Raw genomic sequence first — 18,323 nt, 5'->3', positions numbered from 1 at the left:
CTCGAAGAGACACCTGTGAAGACGAGCAGAACTCCATTCCCTGCAGCCCTCACATCCTGGAAGCTGAGGTTCCATCGCACGGACGAAGACTGAGGATGACGGCGAAAGATGTGCTTTTGATTGTGTTTATTTACATGTGTTTTTATATTCAGGAAGGTAGAGGTACCGACACTCCTAGCTGTGAGGTATGCATTAAGACTACGAGAACAGGTAACCATATTTCCCAAACCCTAATTTGGCATTCACAATACGAGTGTAAAGGAGAGGTATCAAGATGTAGATACCTAAATATAGACTATAGTGTGTGCCATTTAGGAGTAGGAGAACCTAAGTGCTTCAGTCCGGAGTATCAACCTCGTACAATTTGGTTGACTCTCAGGAATGGAGATCCTCAGGGGACCCTAATTAATAAGACGGTGTTAGAATCCGTATATTCTTCGGGTGTTCTGCTATTTGATGCATGTAAGGCGATATCAAGTGGTAGAAAGCCGTGGAATGTATGTGGGGATCTTAGATGGGAGAGGACGTATGGATCTAACGATAAATATATTTGTCCCAGTAGTAAAAATAAATATGTGAGTCCTAGATGCCCAAATAAAGACTATAACTTTTGCCCATATTGGTCTTGTGTGGGGTGGGCGACTTGGGGACAGACAGTAGATAAAGACATGATAGTGACTAAGTTGCCGACTAGCCCATATTGTAAGTCTATGGAATGCAACCCAGTCCATATACTTATAAATAACCCCGACAAGTTCCTAGATAAGTATGGAAATTTATTTGGGTTTCAGATATACGGGACGGGTTTAGATCCTGGGACATTATTGTTTATAGGAATAGAGACTGATACGGTATCCTCCCAGACTCATCAAGTATACCATTCCTTTTATGAAGAGATGAGTATAGATAATAAGATCCCCCATAGCGCTAAGAACCTGTTCATAGATTTAGCCGAAAGTATTGCCGGTAGTCTTAATGTTACCAACTGCTATGTGTGTGGAGGTACTAACATGGGAGACCAATGGCCTTGGGAAGCAAAGGAGGTAATGTCCGGTTCTGAGGCAGTTGACCAACTAATATCTGCACAAGCTGATTATCATTTGAGTGTTAGAGGTAAATCTGAGTGGAGATTAAAGACCTCCATCATAGGTTATGTTTGCATAGCAAGGAAAGGAATAATGTATAATACTTCTGTAGGAGAATTAACTTGTCTAGGGCAAAAAGCTTATGATGATGATACTAAAAATACAACTTGGTGGTCGGCTTCAAATGTCTCAGAACCATCTAACCCGTTTGCTAGATATGCCAATTTAAAGGATGTGTGGTTTGATTTATCCATCACATCTACCTGGAGAGCCCCAGCAAATTTGTACTGGATCTGTGGTAAGAAAGCCTATTCGGAGTTGCCACAGGACTGGGAAGGGGCATGTGTGTTGGGTATGCTCAAACCATCCTTCTTCTTGTTACCGATTGAAACAGGTGAGACTTTAGGTGTTAAAGTGTATGATGTGAATCATAGGAAGAAAAGGGGACCCCTAGAGATAGGTACCTGGGAAGATAATGAATGGCCTCCCCAGCGTATCATAGATTATTATGGGCCAGCCACGTGGGCAGAAGATGGTACCTTTGGTTATAGAACCCCTATTTATATGCTCAACCGCATTATAAGGTTACAGGCGGTGGTTGAGATTATCACCAATGAAACATCACAAGCACTCAATCTCCTAGTGAAACATAATACCAGGATGAGGACAGCAGTATACCAGAATAGATTAGCCTTGGATTACCTTTTGGCAGTAGAGGGAGGTGTATGTGGGAAGTTTAACCTAAGCAATTGCTGTCTTCAAATAGACGACGAAGGGCAAGCAATAGCTGAGCTTACTAGCCATATGGTTAAACTAGCGCATGTGCCTACTCAGGTATGGAAAGGGTATAATCCAAGTAGTTGGTTTGGTAGCTGGTATGAGTGGTTTGGAGGGCTTAAGGCAGTGGTAGGTGGAGTCCTATTGATCTTATTGTTGTGTCTACTCCTACCGTGTCTTATCCCCTTAGTAGTTAGGTCTGTGCAAAGCCTGATAGGAAGTATAGCAGAGAGGAAGGCTGCTGCACAGATAATGGCGATATATAAATATAGGGCTCTAGATCAGGGAGAACCAATGCAGGAAGATGAATGTTGAAGATTCACATCATAAGATAAGTCTGGTCTGGTTCAAGGTAACTTGCGGTGTAAGCAAAACTAAGGTTATGTGATGCCTCAAGTAATTGTAAAATATCAAGAGGCATCAAAGGGGGGAATGTGGTGGAATCTCGGTAAAAATAAATTTAGTAGGCCGAGATTACCACGTGGCATGTGTACGTGCATATGCTGACGTATCGATCAGTTGGTTGCACGAGGCAAGATACGATCAGTAGTGTACGGAGCATGTGCAAGAATACAGGATATAGTATTCCCCCTCCTCCATTGTGCTGGACAAGCCATGCGGTCAAACAGGAAGTTAATTCTTATTGTGTTGATTGGTTAAGAGAATGTGCGGGTGGAGCCTAATATGGGAGGAGTTATATGCCTATATAAGGAGCCTGCACTATTGTCCGGGGCTCAGAACTTGTGGTATTTTGGTGACGCTAGTCCCTCTGAGTCCCGATCGGTGATCCAATAAAGAATCTCTTCCTTCCTGAAGAAACCTGTGTCCATCTCTCTGTACTTGGCTTCCGTCAGTTTCTCCGGTATCAGTATATTTTGTGAGTGCACTGATTCTTAGTTATGTATTTTGAACACAATTATGTCTTTCAGCAGTACCACTATTAAAAATAAGGGAGTACTCTGCAGCATAACTTTGTCACATCCACCAGGTTTGCATTGTTTATATCACTTCCATACACTATGTGGTAGCACTTGCAAAGTACTGTCCATCAGTATACAGAATTCATATGCTGCAGGAATGAAATATATTAATTAAACAGAATTCTGTAGCAAATGCTTTGCCTAATCAATGGATTTCTCAATGCAGCATAAAGCCAGATCTGAGGTGAAATATCAGTTTTCATATTTAGAAACAATACTTTCCCATGTGTTGGATGTGTTATAATATAACAATTTTTTTTAAAGCTAATATCTGTGTTTTACCCACCCAGAGTCAGGTTAACCTACATTGTAGACAGTAAGTACATTAAAAATCATGACAAACACTGGCTTACAATCAAATTTGGCAACAGAGTTTTTGTTTTCACCCCAACGCTTCCAACAAACACATTCAAAATGAGAACCTATGAGGAAGTAAAGCCCAGCCAATACCCAGACAGGCTATATTGGAGCTGCTCAATGAGAAGGGCCAGTTTGGAAGCCACAAGGCCGCCCCTTTATTAGGCAACTCTTCTGCTCCCTGAGGGGGCGGCGCTACGTAAACTCCGCAGTTTACGCGTAGGATGAACGGGTTTACGGTGACAAGAGGTACTAACTGCCTTTGTGAATCGCGAAGCGCTTGCTGTCAAATGCTTTGCCATTTAAATGGCTGCGCAGTGTCAGATTAGGGACAGTGTGTTCGGTTTGGGCAAGGAAGCTGCTGGGGGGACCGGAGAGGCCTGAAGATGATCAAAGAGGAGGAGGAGGAGGACGGTGAGAGACGGCAGGGAGAGGAGCAGCTCCGGAGCCGGTATGAAGAGCTCTGTAGCAGCCTTAACATGGACGAGAGGGCCCGGGGGGAGGCCTGGGAGAGCTATGGCAGGATCAGCCAAAACTACACACTGGAGGTACAGTAAGCACACTGTCATCATAACCTGGGAGTGACTGGGGGGGACATGGAAACTGCTCTCTGGGGGGTTTAGGGCACCTTTGGCAAAAACAGCTGTTTTGGACTACGTTTCCCGTGATGCTCAGCCAGCCTTTTGAATGACAGAGCATCACGGGAAATGTAGTCCGCGAGAGTCCATACCTTATATAGAGCAGGGATAGCCACACTGGGGACCCCCCCAGATGTTTCTGAACAGGTTTACTATCAAAGTGGTTATTATTCACCCCATGATCATCTCACCTGCATGCTGTGAGCATCTGGAGGGTCCTTGTGTCGTGTAGTATAACCCAAAGACCCCCCCCCCCCCACTTTCAATTTGCAGAAGTAAAAAAAAAAAAAAATGTGTGTGTGTGTGTGTGTTTTTTTTTTTTTTTTTTTTAATATAATTATTTTATTTAAGATCCAGATTTGTAAAGACAAATTAAACCCGGGAGCCACGGTTTGAGGGCCACTGGTTTAACCCTTTGAATGCCATGGCTCATTGACCCTTCAATGGAGTGGGTACACCTCGCAGTGATATGATGGGGGTGATATGGAAATTGAAGGTGTTAATCTGTGAAGAGTATTTCTGCCTTTTGTTAAAACAAAGCTAAGGTTTTGCTTTCCTCCTTGCACAAAATCTCCTGTTTATAATACATCACAACCTAGGACATACCTGAAAAGGAGAGAAATCTCAATGTATCCACCCTGGTAAAATATTTTATAAATAAATAAATAATATACACTGCTTTGGCTGTCAAAGGGTTAAGCATGTGTCTCCCAGATTTTATAATTTATCCAATTGTGTGTTTTTTTTGGTTTCGAATTGTGACATATATATATAAAAGCATAATTTACTAAACATACTAGTATCACGGATAATGCATTGTAGAACATCGTGATTTGTTCACATACCTGTTGTGCCACTATATCTTCTACATGGATGGTTTAGCCACTAAATTAGTAATGGGCAAGGAAATTGGCTTTGTATGCCCAAATACAGGGTGGGTAACTAAAGTTTGAATTGTTAAAGGAACTCTCCAACATTAAAAATACATTTCTTTTTAACATTTCCCATAGCATTGAGATACAAGAGAAACATCAAACCCTCACTTACACTTTTAGCGTGCACTCAAAGCAAGCAAGGAAGGCAACTTTGTCACCTGTCTGATAGCGAGGAGTTGTCACCAAGGCTCTAAGCACTTTTATTTAGAAAGGAAAAAAAAAAGGACATGCTTTTAAACCCTAAAGCATTTCAGCAAGCAGATACAGCATTGATGTCTCATTAAAAGGTGGTTGATTTTTTTTTTTTTTTGTTTGTGTTGTGGTTTTTTTTTTTTTTTTTTTGTTTTTTTACGAATACCCACATGTATCACACAGGAAACAAAAAGCTCTTTTTTTTTAGTGTCCATCTAAGATGGTCTAAAAATTTGTATAAAAAGAAAAAAACTAAACTTTTTTTTTTTTTTTTTTAAAAAGCAATTTCATTAAGAGCTATGGGAACAGTACTCCTATTGACACATTCTTTTATGCTGTTGATCCAAAATAAGCTTTAAAAAAAAGCAATTGTAGCCATTTCTAATTATGCCACAAATGACTCCATAATGGCAGTCAGTTAGCTCCTTGGATCAACAACCAGTTTACACAAATATCTGAAAAGGTCATTTATAAACAGATTAAAGAGAAGTGGACCCAGGACAGAACCCCGAGGCACTCTCCTTACCACTTTTGTCCAATTAGAAAATTCTAATTTACAACTACACTCTGCACTCTATCATTAAGCCAGTGTTCTATCCAAGAATCCTTTTTTTTTTTTTTTATTATTATTATTATTATTTTTTTTTGTGTGTGTAAACCAACAGATTTCAGTTTTACTAGTAACCTCTTTTGTGCAACTTTATCAAATGCCTTGGCAAAATCCAAGTAGATCACATCCACTAGATCACCCTTATCTATATTTCTACTAACTTCTCAATGGAATGCAATTAAGTTAGTTTGGTTAGTTCTGCCTTTCATTGAACCATGTTGATTCCTGCTAATTACATTTTTATTCAAAATTAATTCTTAAATATTATCCCTTAACAGACCTTCAAATAATTTTTTAATAACAGATTTTAAGCTCTTGGGTCTGTAGATTCCAAGTTGAGCATTCAAGCCCTTTTTAAATATTGAATATATCTACCCCTCTGATCTAAATGTTTTGAATGCTATTTTCTTATCTTTTATCATTTGACTAACCTTATAAAGAAAAAGTTGTATCCAATTAACAGAAAATGCTAATCTGTTACATTATCTTCTAGCCCAAACTATGCTGGTTTATTTTGACATTGTTGATGTTATTCAGTAAATTGTGAACATTTTAATTTTTAGATCAAAATAAGAGTTGGGGAATTTTCCCATTTTGGCTTTAAAGATGCAATTCCTAGCTCAATTTACCAAAATTTATTGAATAGACAAATAACTGGCATATTTAGCTGTCTTTAATCCATTTTGAACAAGTCTAATTTAGCAGTACATACATTGAATGTTCTACCCCGAGCTGTAATTCTAATCCTGTTTGACTCCTGATTCTGTTAAGGTACAGCAGGTTATGGACATGGAGATGCTGTGGCTTGGGTACTACAGAAATAGCTTGTTGCCATGCAGTCGCTAATCACAGGGCTTGATGCTAGACATTTGTATAGTGTTGCCATGGATTGTAGTTTGATGCAGTCTCAGTAGCTGTTTATTACCTGGGAAATGGCATTGATTTAATCGCTGCATGGCATCTAAATGTTTTCGCTGTGGGGTCATCTCATCAAAGGCAGATATGCTTTGGGTACAAATAGAAAACAATGTCAGTGTTTTAATCTCTTTTGTGGTTGCATTCCTCCTATAAAAGAACTGCTAAAGATGTTATAGATTTTATTTCCAAAGGAAAAAGTTGAATTAGTAATTATGTATTATTAATATTAAATATAAGTTTTAATTCACTCACCTGTGTCTTGATTCTGTAAACATTTTTTTTTACCTTAAAAACGAAATAAAAAAAGTTAAAGAATAAATATAATAACAGTACATATTCAATTCTGAATTTTCTTTAAATTCGCTTTTTGACAAGGCTAACAAAAAGGTTGTGATGCGTTACTATATTTACAGGGTTATTTAAAAAAAATAAAAAATAAAAAAAAAAGTATCCAAGTCCGCTTTGCTTCCACTTCTGCTAATTTGGTCTAAAATGTGAAATTCACTTTGAATCTACGGTGAATTCAAAACAATTCTCACTACAAAGCTGGAATTAGGGTATCTTGTGTTTTTTAACTTCACTATATGTAAATATACCACTGATTTCAGGACCCTGTCCTTAGAAAAATACTTTTATTTCCCCGACGTAAAGAGTCCGTTCAAGAGGGATGTTCTTCCTTAAAGGAAAACTCCAGTGCCAGGAAAACAAACCCCTTCAGTTACTTACCTGAGGCAGCGAAGATGTCCCTAGTCGCTGCTTCCTCCTCTGCGCCGCTCCTCCTTCTGACTGCGTCAGCCGGTTGGCGAGACTGATCCCGCAACACCGGCCGAGGAGACCTATTCCAGAGATTTGGTCCTTAAGGGGTTAAAGGAACACTATAGTGTTAGTCACCATGTAGGTGACTTGCCCTCCACTCTGCCTTCCTTAAAAGCTAATAAAACTCCCCTTTATTCCAGCGCCGTGCGGATCTGCCTGCACTGGCCCTGCCCCTGATATACCTGCTTTCCCATAGGAATCAGCATCTCCTTATTGAGATGCATTGAATCAATGCATCTCTATGGGGAACGTTCAGTGTCTCAAGTTTTAGATGCACTTAACCAGCTGGCCTTGTCCAATCTATACCTTGGCTGAGACAGGGTCATACCAGCAAACATATATTGGTGAATATGTGTTCAGGGTTGAACCTAAAATAGAAAGGGCCCCTTTAGAGGGTACTTGGTACAACAGAAACATAAGCAATTGCAAATACTCAGTTATTGCAATACACTCCACAGCAGGCATTCAGTATGGAACTACTAATATACTATAACTGCAAATTCTCTCCTAACTCCCACAGACCTCCCTCTTGGTGTCAGACACCAGAAGAGTTGTTTTCATAAAACTCTGTTTTATAAAATTAAATAAAGAAATCCACCAATCTATCCTGGAACTGAGCAGTACAATCTTGGCTCTCTGTCACACATTGTTGTCCTTTTCTACTATCGACCATAGTGGAAGAGGAAAAACCAAAAGCGTTCTCCTGCTCATTTGCACTCTGTGCCATGGCTATGCCAGGACTGAACTGGTTTTGTGATGCCTACTGCTAAATCTTTAATATGTATTTATTTTTTTAATGATGATTTTCAGTGTATTATTCAATGGTGTCAATTTTTAGAGAAGTGACAGTTGCACTTTAAGTGCTATTAACAATCCGTCATACTATATACGTTGAATTCTTGATATATTCTTTATTTTTTCTACTTATTTAAAGACTGTTTATAATCCTGGACATGGATTCAATTATCAGAATATCTTGCTGTGTAAATTGAATGATTGCTCTAATGCATCTGAGGTCTGTAATGCATTTTACACAGCATTCAGACAGAATTTTACTATGCAACATAAGCTAGATCTTTAGTATTAAAAGAACACTCTTTTGTCACTTATCTGTTAACTGCTGTTGGTCTCAATAAAAACTATATATGAAAAAAAAGAACACTCGTGGTACCAAAACCACTACAGCCTCTTGTAGTGGTTATAGTGCCACGAGTGCCCTGGGGCCATCACACGGTAAAATGTCAAACTGATTTAGCACAGTTTGACAATTGACCTGGGTCCCACTGGGCCCAAGCTCCACATATAGTCATCTTCAGCATGAGAAGCTCTGTAGAGCACAGCAGGACCATGTTCACTAGTTGAGTGCTCAGCTAATGAGCATGGATCTGCTTTGTTCTATAAGTATCCGTATTCTCTTAGTAACCTTGTAACATTGCAACGTTTATATTGGGGTTTTGTGCAAATTACTTGAGAATATGAGTTACATACCTTTTTTATTTATTTTTTCTTCTTTTTTTCAATTTATTATGTACTTGAAAAATGTCTCCTTCGTGTCATCCAGTTTTACAAGAATTCTTTTTTTATTTTATTTTTTATAGGGTAATGCCCTGCATTGGTTGGCGTGTGCATTGTATGTGGCATGCAGGCAGACTGTACCAACAGTGGGCCAAGGGATGGTGGAAGGCAATTATGTCTCACTGACAAGAATTCTGACCTCTTCACAGTTAAGGTATGTTGTGGGGGTAGAAAATACCATTTTGTTTCAGTGTGACGTATATTCAAATGATGTGACATTTATTGAACACCCCTCCCCAAAGTTCAATCAGCTTAACAAGCTCGCTTCTGTCAATATATTGTGTAGGATGTAGAGTGGCACTCAGCTTGTGGTGTGCAACACGAGGTAATTTGACGTCCGAGGATCACAAATTATTGTAGTTCACTGTGAACACTTTAATTGCACTTTGATCTGTCATTTCCAGATGGACGTAAAATATCAAACCCCTGTACATTCCCTACAGTTCTTTGCTGCTCTAAAACCCTTGTGAAAATCTTTTTATTCTGTAATTTACCTCAAGGGGCATTTCCTACGCTGGAAAAGATAATGAAAGTAACACACTCCAGCAAGTGAATGATAAATGAAAGAAACTAGTAAAATAGGAGTCTTCAAAAATGTATTGTGCATGCTTGCATGTATCATCGTAGGTGCACATACTATTTCAATCACTGAATGCAATGGGAGTTCAAGGATTGGCTTAGAGACCCCAGCCAGTTCCTGGTTTCACTCAACACAATTATCGAATGATCAAATTGCTTGTGAAAATATTCAAAGAAGTAATATTTAGAAGGTTTTTTTTTTTTTTTATTGGCATATTTTGTATGTGTTCTCTGTATATTGTTGTCCTTGAGACACTTGAACATTTACTTCGACCAATAAATTATCTCCCACTTGCTTCACTAATAGGAGAAAACATAAAGTCTTGGTTTGTTCCAAACTAGCAAAATATCAGGGAACCTTAAAGAGCTGGACTCTTGCCTAAATGGCAGTTTCGCTATAAATTTGCAAAAACCAAAGCATGTTAAATCATCAACATTATTGACAAAAATTTTTTTTTTTAGTTTAATAGAGTTTTTTAACAAGATGAAGAAGTGGGAAGACATGGCCAGTCTGCCTGATGAATTTCGCGAGCGGACTGAGAAGCTGGAACGGAACTTCACCGTCACGGCAGTGCTGTTCCAGAAATACGCTCCAATATTTCAGAAGATTTTCAAAAACCCACAGGAAGAACAACCGCGGCAGCACAGAGGACGGAAGCAAAGGTGTGTACTGCCAGGTAGAGGAAGGTGTGCGAGACTGAGGGCATCAAGCCACTCATGGAGATGAATTAAAAAGCATTTTCAGTATTGCGTATTGTCCTAGACTGCATATCACCCTTAATCTATTAAAGTGGGCATTCCATGCAAAAGTTGGCAATTTGCAGGTAATGGCTTTATATTGGAACATTGCGCTAGCCAGAACACATGCTTATCTGTTGGATTTTGATCCTATTATTATTATTTTATTATTTATGTAGCGCCAGCAAATTCCGTAGCGCAGTACAATGGGCAGTTCCTATAGTTTGTCTTTTGTATATGTTCAGTTTCCTCACAGCATACTGCCATACCAGCAGGAGATGTAAATACTTACTGTGCCCTTTAAACACCATAGGTCCTCAACAGCAGCAAGTATAACCTTTTAAGCTTTTCCAAAAATAGGTTGTCCGTTTTATTGTGACCATTTTTAATGTGGTGCTCTCAGCCAATCAATAATGTTGTTTGTTGTTGTTATTATTATTATTATTATTATTATTATTATTATTGCCATTTATATAGTGGCAACAAATTCCGTAGCGCTTTACAATATTATAAGAGGGGGGATTTAACTATAAATAGGACAATTACAAGAAAACTTACAGGAACGATAGGTTGGAGAGGGCCCTGCTCAAACAAGCTTACATTCTATAGGAGGTGGGGTATAAAACACATTAGGACAGGAAATATCAATCAAATAAGGGGGGAGTGAAGCAGAGCTGGAGGAGATAGCAAAGTGATGCCCTTTAGGAAAGAGCAAGGGACAGGTATGTGAGATAGAGGTTACTCTGGGAGGCCATAAGCTTCCCTAAAGAGGAAGTATGAATACTAAATTGGAAGTATGAATTGCTGCTTTAGCATATCAGTGCAGACCGAAAGGACCACAGGTGCCTGATAAAGGCATGTAAGTGTTACATGGTTTTGTAAATGGTTTGCCAGTACACTGAGGTTGGTGCCAAGGGACTCCTGGCACCATAACCATAATCGCATATAGGGGTTATGGTGCTTAGGGGATAGATCTTTGTTTTGTCACATTAGGGGGAAATAAACAGCTTGTACATAAGACCCTTATTTGTCCTAAACTGCAATTTGTAAAGTAAATTATGTTGTGTACATACTATACTTGGATTTTTAAAAGCCTTACATAATTTATGATGTTAAGGGTCATGAATACATTGTAAAATGCTATGTGATGGGCATTCCAGCTGAAATGAGTGTCTCTGGGTTCTTTTAGAAGTTGAGTGCTTTATAGTAATGGATTGCCCAGTTCAGGATTTGAATACCTCATTTAGCACAATATAAATGAAGCCGGAAGGGATAGTAACGCTGTTATAATATCTGAGTCCTTATAATATATTCTGAATCCAACAGTTTTGACCATATGAACAGTTGGGACAGTTTTACAGATCGTATCTAACAATAGGTTTTGTATCAGTGATGTCCTTGTACCCTCTTCATTAATACCACAACAGCAATCTAAATACGTTGTAGACCAATTTACACTTACAGCAATTAACAATGCCACAAGCAAACATTTCAACAATTTTAAAAATAACTGTATCCACATGCTGCTCGATGTGAGGAGAAAGCAACGTTGACCCATTTGAACAGCCACTTATTGCCCACATGTGCTTCAAGCTTTAAAGGGACAATCAGGACCCCTAAAACATCTTTAGCTTAGTGGAATGCTTTATGTGTTAAGAGTGTGTCATCTTTTTGTCATTTTACAAAATGTGCAGGTTTCAGTAGAAATTGGCACTTTTCTAAATTAACCTTGTTACACCCCCTGACTTTCAAGCAGACAACAGGTCCTGTCACTTCCTGGTTGTTTAGCTCAGTGAAACTAAACTCAAGAGGCAGCAATTACTCAGAGCACCTGTCTTGCAAAGACTTCTCATTGAGCTGCATCGGGAAGTCTGTGATTGAACCGCCACAGATAGTCTAAGAAGTGGAGAGGCAGCAGATGAGATCTTTCATTTTAGATACACCCTCCATGTACAATTTCATGACTGCATGCATGTATGTTTTCATTTGAAGTATATTTACCAAACAGTGATTTTTATTTGTATTTGGGAGGAAACCTTTAAATACTAAGATACATTGAACCACACAGTTTGTTCAACGTTCCAACTAATATAATTAGTTTTATGTTGGTTGCAACAAGCATCTTACAATATAATATATAACATCCTATATATAAAAGGGAGTGTCACACTAAACAAACAGGATATACCATGCGTGGACGGATTCTTTCGAGAACCGTGTGCTGAAGACATTAAATATCATGAGTCCTTAAGGGTGACCTGCCTCTTCCTAGGATTTTTAATGTTAATTTTATCTATTTGTATGTTTAATAAATCTTTGATGTGAGGTGTCAAAAATAATACTAAATGTAGAAATATACACCTCTTTATCCCGTACCTGGGTGCCTCCATTTTGGCTCCCTGTCAAGCATTGTTACAGGCTTTTTCCTTTGCACCTGGTAGTCGGCATAGAGAGAACAGAAGAGGAGAAATGAAGCAATGGGAGATATTTATCAATGTGTTCTGAAAAGTGGTGGCTAAATTCAGTCAGTATAATCATATGCATTAATGTGTTTTGAAAACTGATTTTAAAAGTGCTGGTTTTCCTTATAGTAAATTCCACTAGAAATGTCTGTTTGTGAAACCTGCTAAATTTAAAATGGAAGAAAAAAAATTAAGAAAAATTGATTGCATCACTGGAAAAATAGTGTATATTCAAAAATGATGGTCAGAACACAAAAGAAGCAACAATGCACAAATCTGACTGATTTAATAAATTGCACTAAACATTTACGGAAAATTAGACATAAATGTGTTGTCCACACTTTGATAAATATCCCACAGTGCTTTTATTTTACCTTCATATTTCCAGTGTTTGCCCTGGCTGAGCCTGGACTTAAAGGAACACTGTAGGGTCAGGAACTCAAATGTATTCCTGACCCTATAGTGTTAAAAACACCATCTAGCCCCGCCTCTCTCCCCTCCCATCACCTCCGTGTCAGGGTACCTGTGGTCTCTACCTCCGAAAGAGGTAGAGACTAAGCTGTTCCTTCATCCAGACGGTCTGATGGCTCCCTTCCCCGCGGTCTATCCGGTCATGCAAGGCCGGCCGCGAGGGAGTGACTGCCTTTTACAACATCTAGGCAGGAAGTTGTCATCAGGACACTCCCCCGGAACGACCTGACAGTCAATTGCTGCAGGACCAATCAGGACGCCTCGGAGGCGTGGTTACTGCTCTGAACAGGGTATTTAACAGAGCTTCTTTCACTAGCTCATTGCCCTGTCGTGGTTCTAGCTTGTTCTAGTCACTCAGTGCTTGTGTATTCTCTTATCCCTTTTGGTTTTGACCCGGCTTGTTTACCTTACTCTGCTTATCTCTGTTACCCTTGATTCGGCTTGTCTCTCGCTTACCTGTCTTCTGTTACCCTCGACCTCGGCTTGTCTTTGACCATTCTATACTGTACTACTTACGTTAGTCCGGCCATTCTAAGGTCTGGTATACGTATCTGGCTACTGTTTGTACTCTGCGTGTTGGATCCCTGTCCCGATCCTGACACTCCGGCCCTCCCAAACATAGTAAAATCTTACATTTACTCCAGTCTGCTGCTCCTGGTCCTGATCTGCCTGCTTGGCTGACATAATCAAACGTGATTCTCTCAGCCAATCCAATGCTTTCCCATAGGAAAGCATTGGATTGGCTGAGAGTGTCAATGCTTCAGATCAGGGCAGATCCAGAACAAGCCAAACACAGCCCTGGCCAATCAGCATCTCCTCATAGAGATGCATTGAATCAATGCATCTTTATGAGGAAAGTTCAGTGTCTCCATGCAGAGGGTGTAGACACTGAATGTCAGTGATGCACACTGTGCAGCACTGCCCCAGGAACACCTCTAGTGGAGTTATCCGTAGGCTGCAATGTAAACACTGTTTTTTTTTTTTTCTCTGAAAACCTGGAGGGAATGATTATACTCACCAGAACAAATACAATAAGCTGTAGTTGTTATGGTGACTATAGTGTCTCTTTAACAGGATTGTGATGTCATTTCGCTTAATATTTAATATACATTTAAAATAAAACAGAGCAAATAGGTTTCCACAAATTCTAGAATATTTTCAGTGGTTTACTCAATAGTGAACTGAATTAGATGATGGTCACTTGCTGTATAACTGTATGATTTTTCTTTTGATTTTTAGGCGCCAGCCGTGTACAGTGTCTGAGGTCTTTCAGTTCTGCTGGGTGCTGTTTATCTATACTAAAGGTACTGTACTTCTGCTTCCTCTCAGTTTCTGTAGCTCTATACCAGAATGCATACTCATTACTCCTGGATAACTAAACATAGTCTAGATCGGGGTTCTCCAAACTCTGGCCCTCCAGATGTTGCGGAGCTACAACTCCTATGATTCTCTGGCTATCTATTTCATTCAACAAATCATGGAAGTTATAGTTCAGCAACATCTGGAGGGTCCGAGTTTGGGGAACCATGTTCAATAAAGGGGGAGTGTGTCAACCCACTTAATTTATTTTCAGCCTAATCATTCTGAAGACTCTTTAAAGAACCACCCCATCCACATAAAGCACTTTAGCTTGCTGAAATACTCTGTGTTGTCCTCTTTGTTTCATTTTGCAAAAAGCACAGATTTCAATAGAAATTGGCATTTTTACAAATTAACCTTGTTACACCACCCTTTGCTGTATATCAGACAAATGGTCCTGTTACTTCCTGGTTGTTAGGCTCAGTGGAGCTAATTCCAAGAAGCAGATAATTGCTGAATTTATTAATTTTAAATTTTTTCTTTTCATATTTATGCATTTTGCTGTATGAAATCTAGTCCATTAAGTCTTAATCACCCTTATTTATAGTCTAGTTATAACTACCAGCCTATAGAGGAATTCATTTCTCTGCCAGAAGCTCGTAGTCATTGAAATAACGCCTGAAGTTGCTGACAACGTAAGCTCACCCCCTGTTTTTGAACAGTTCAGGACATTTCAATGGGTTATAACATTTCTATGGTCAGGTGGGTGGGAGGAGTGAATGGATCCTGCTATTTCAATGTCATCATTATACTAAAATTCCAGAGACTGATAAAGATTCCTATACCAGTTTTCAATACCTTTTTCTATTTTTTTATATATGATTTAACTGTATTTACTGTATGCGGGCCTTGTGCTCAAATGCAGACATTCGTTTTACATTCTGTTGCCATTTTTAGTAAGCTGTACTGCCTTCACCGTCCTTGCACATACCGATCACAAAGGTATTTGGCAATTTTTATTTATCTATTTTTTTGTCACATTTACTGTATGTGAGAACATTTTGTTTTTCTGCTAACATTTCAACATTTCTGGAATATTGTAAGATAAAGGATGCCGAATACTGTCTATAGCGGTTCATTTCCCAGATATTTTATGAAGTCTGAATGACAATGTGAAATAAAAAGTATTGGGTACATTTACATAATTGTTATTGTTATGTTTGTGTTCAATGCAATCTATGTGTTATCTGTGTTATGCTAAGTTTATATGCTGCCTATTCATGCCTTGCTTCAAAAAAATGTTATGCTAATATTTTTTTCAATTTAAAAGTGCTCAACAGTAAAGGGGTAATAGCATTAATAGTATACAGAAGTGCTGATTTATCTATGGAAAAATCTGTTTAAAAAAAAAAAAAAACACAAAAGATTTTTGTAAATATCATATGATTTATTTTACAAAAATTCCCAAGGACCTTTATGGTGATGTCTGTACTTAAATAATTTGGAAAGTTTTTTCAACAGTATTGAATCATTTGGAAAGCTTACTATATCGAGGCCTTTGTCCTTTGTAGAAACTCTAACCCTTGTCTTCTTTCCGATGTAGTAATGGAATGCATTTACATGTCTGGGCACATCTTTACATTTCGCAATTTTAATGGTTTCAGATGAGAGGACCATTCTGTGTTTATAGCTTTTAGTTAATGATATATTCTAGAATCTATAGCTGTCGTGAATACCTATGAGCACAAGACAAAAGTAACCTTGTCTGCTTTACCTTGTGCTAGGTTTTGGGTATTGTAACTTTAAGATGAAAATAGAAAGGCAGAAAAAGAGAAAGGGTTACGAATAAAGTGGCTTTTTTTTTTTTTTGGCTTCTTTTGAGAAGGGGAATGTCTGACTAGCTGGCTCATACTGAGCGATGCTTCTCTGGAATTGAGTTGGAGATTGTATTGCTTACGCTATAGTAAACCTGTATTCTTTGCGCTGTAATGTTGTTCTCGTTATTTAGATCCAGGGAACCCTTGAATATAAACAAAAACTGGGGAAAATAGTGTTGCCTCCATTTTTTTCCAGTGCCAAGATCAACCCCTGCAGCCGCTCGTCCTGCCTCCCACGACGTCATGCAGGCACATCTAACAGTCCAATATAGAGGAGCATTGTAGACTAAAAATGTATGCGTAGTACTATGCTCTTACTGGGGGCTGGATGTGAGAACTGTGATTGACTTGGTTCTCACCTCTTAAGGCCTAGTGGTTGTCAGGTAGACTGCCACTAGAGATGTATTTAACCTTGCAATGTGAACATTGCCAAATCTGCTAAACGGCAATGCAAAACTAGAGAACCATAGCACGCAGCCCACTTCATTGAAATAAAGTGGTCTGGATGTCTTTAGTGGTCCTTTATCTAGTAATGATAAATTTTATGGTAAGAGGGTATCCTGGAAAGCTGAATAATGTTATGGGGAGAGTATATAATATGCTGAAGCATGGTATGAGATGAGTCGGTGATGGTTGAAGAATGGTATGAAGTGAGTCGGTGATTAGCTGAAGTATGATATGAGGTGAGTCAGTGTTCGGCTGAAGTATGGTATGAGATGAATCCGTGATTGACTGAAGTATGTTATGAGGTGAATCTGCGATTGGCTGAAGTATGGTATAAGGTGAGTCTGTGATCAGCTGAAGTATGGTATAAGGTGAGTCTGTGATCAGCTGAAGTATGGTATAAGGTGAGTCTGTGATCAGCTGAAGTATGGTATGAGGTGAGTCAGTAATTGGCTGAAGAAAGGTATGGGGTAAGTCAGTGTTCGGCTGAAGTATGGTATAAAGTGAGTCAGTGATTGGCTGAAGTATGGTATGAGACAAATCCGTGATTGGCTGAAGTATGGTATGAGACAAATCCGTGATTGGCTGAAGTATGGTATGAGATGAATTCGTGATTGGTTGAAGTATGTTTTGAGGTGAATTCGTGATTGGCTGAAGTATGGTATAAGGTGAGTCTGTGATCAGCTGAAGTATGGTACGAGGTGAGTCAGTGATGGCTGAAGTATTGTACGAGGTGAGTCAGTGATGTACTGAAGTATGGTATGAGGTGAGTCATTATTTGGCTGAAGTATGGTATGAGGTGAGTCATTATTTGGCTGAAGTATGGTATGAGATGAGTCAGTATTTGGCTGAAGTATGGTATGAGGTGATCCATGATTGGCTGAAGTATTGTACGAGGTGAGTCAGTGATGGCTGAAGTATTGTACGAGGTGAGTCAGTGATGTACTGAAGTATGGTATGAGGTGAGTCATTATTTGGCTGAAGTATGGTATGAGGTGAGTCATTATTTGGCTGAAGTATGGTATGAGATGAGTCAGTATTTGGCTGAAGTATGGTATGAGGTGATCCATGATTGGCTGAAGTATTGTACGAGGTGAGTCAGTGATGGCTGAAGTATTGTACGAGGTGAGTCAGTGATGTACTGAAGTATGGTATGAGGTGAGTCATTATTTGGCTGAAGTATGGTATGAGGTGAGTCATTATTTGGCTGAAGTATGGTATGAGATGAGTCAGTATTTGGCTGAAGTATGGTATGAGGTGATCCATGATTGGCTGAAGTATTGTACGAGGTGAGTCAGTGATGGCTGAAGTATTGTACGAGGTGAGTCAGTGATGTACTGAAGTATGGTATGAGGTGAGTCATTATTTGGCTGAAGTATGGTATGAGGTGAGTCATTATTTGGCTGAAGTATGGTATGAGATGAGTCAGTATTTGGCTGAAGTATGGTATGAGGTGATCCATGATTGGCTGAAGTATTGTACGAGGTGAGTCAGTGGTCGGTTGTGATCAGATGAAGTAGTGTACAATGTGAGTCAGTGATGGGCTGAAGTATGGTATGAGGTGTCTCAG

The 18,323-nt window shown here is 39.1% G+C and overlaps 1 protein-coding gene across 2 annotated transcripts in view; it reads left to right on the top strand.

The window, feature by feature from the left end:
* The first annotated feature begins 3,485 nt into the window (after nucleotides 1-3,485).
* RBL2 (RB transcriptional corepressor like 2) overlaps nucleotides 3,486-18,323 on the top strand; it is a 61,360-nt gene continuing 46,522 nt past the window's right edge. For both annotated transcript variants that reach the window (XM_063438099.1, XM_063438098.1), the window contains exons 1-4: nucleotides 3,486-3,747; nucleotides 8,907-9,037; nucleotides 9,925-10,125; nucleotides 14,373-14,437. In XM_063438099.1, the coding sequence (XP_063294169.1) occupies nucleotides 3,586-3,747; nucleotides 8,907-9,037; nucleotides 9,925-10,125; nucleotides 14,373-14,437 (559 nt within the window). In that variant the 5' untranslated portion in view covers nucleotides 3,486-3,585. The remainder of the gene's footprint in view (nucleotides 3,748-8,906; nucleotides 9,038-9,924; nucleotides 10,126-14,372; nucleotides 14,438-18,323) is intronic.

This window comes from Pelobates fuscus, chromosome 12, assembly GCF_036172605.1.
Source record: "Pelobates fuscus isolate aPelFus1 chromosome 12, aPelFus1.pri, whole genome shotgun sequence".
Classification (NCBI taxonomy): Eukaryota; Metazoa; Chordata; class Amphibia; order Anura; family Pelobatidae; genus Pelobates; species Pelobates fuscus.
The sequence above is the reverse complement of the archived record's forward strand: the minus strand, read 5'-3'. Positions and strand labels throughout refer to the sequence as shown.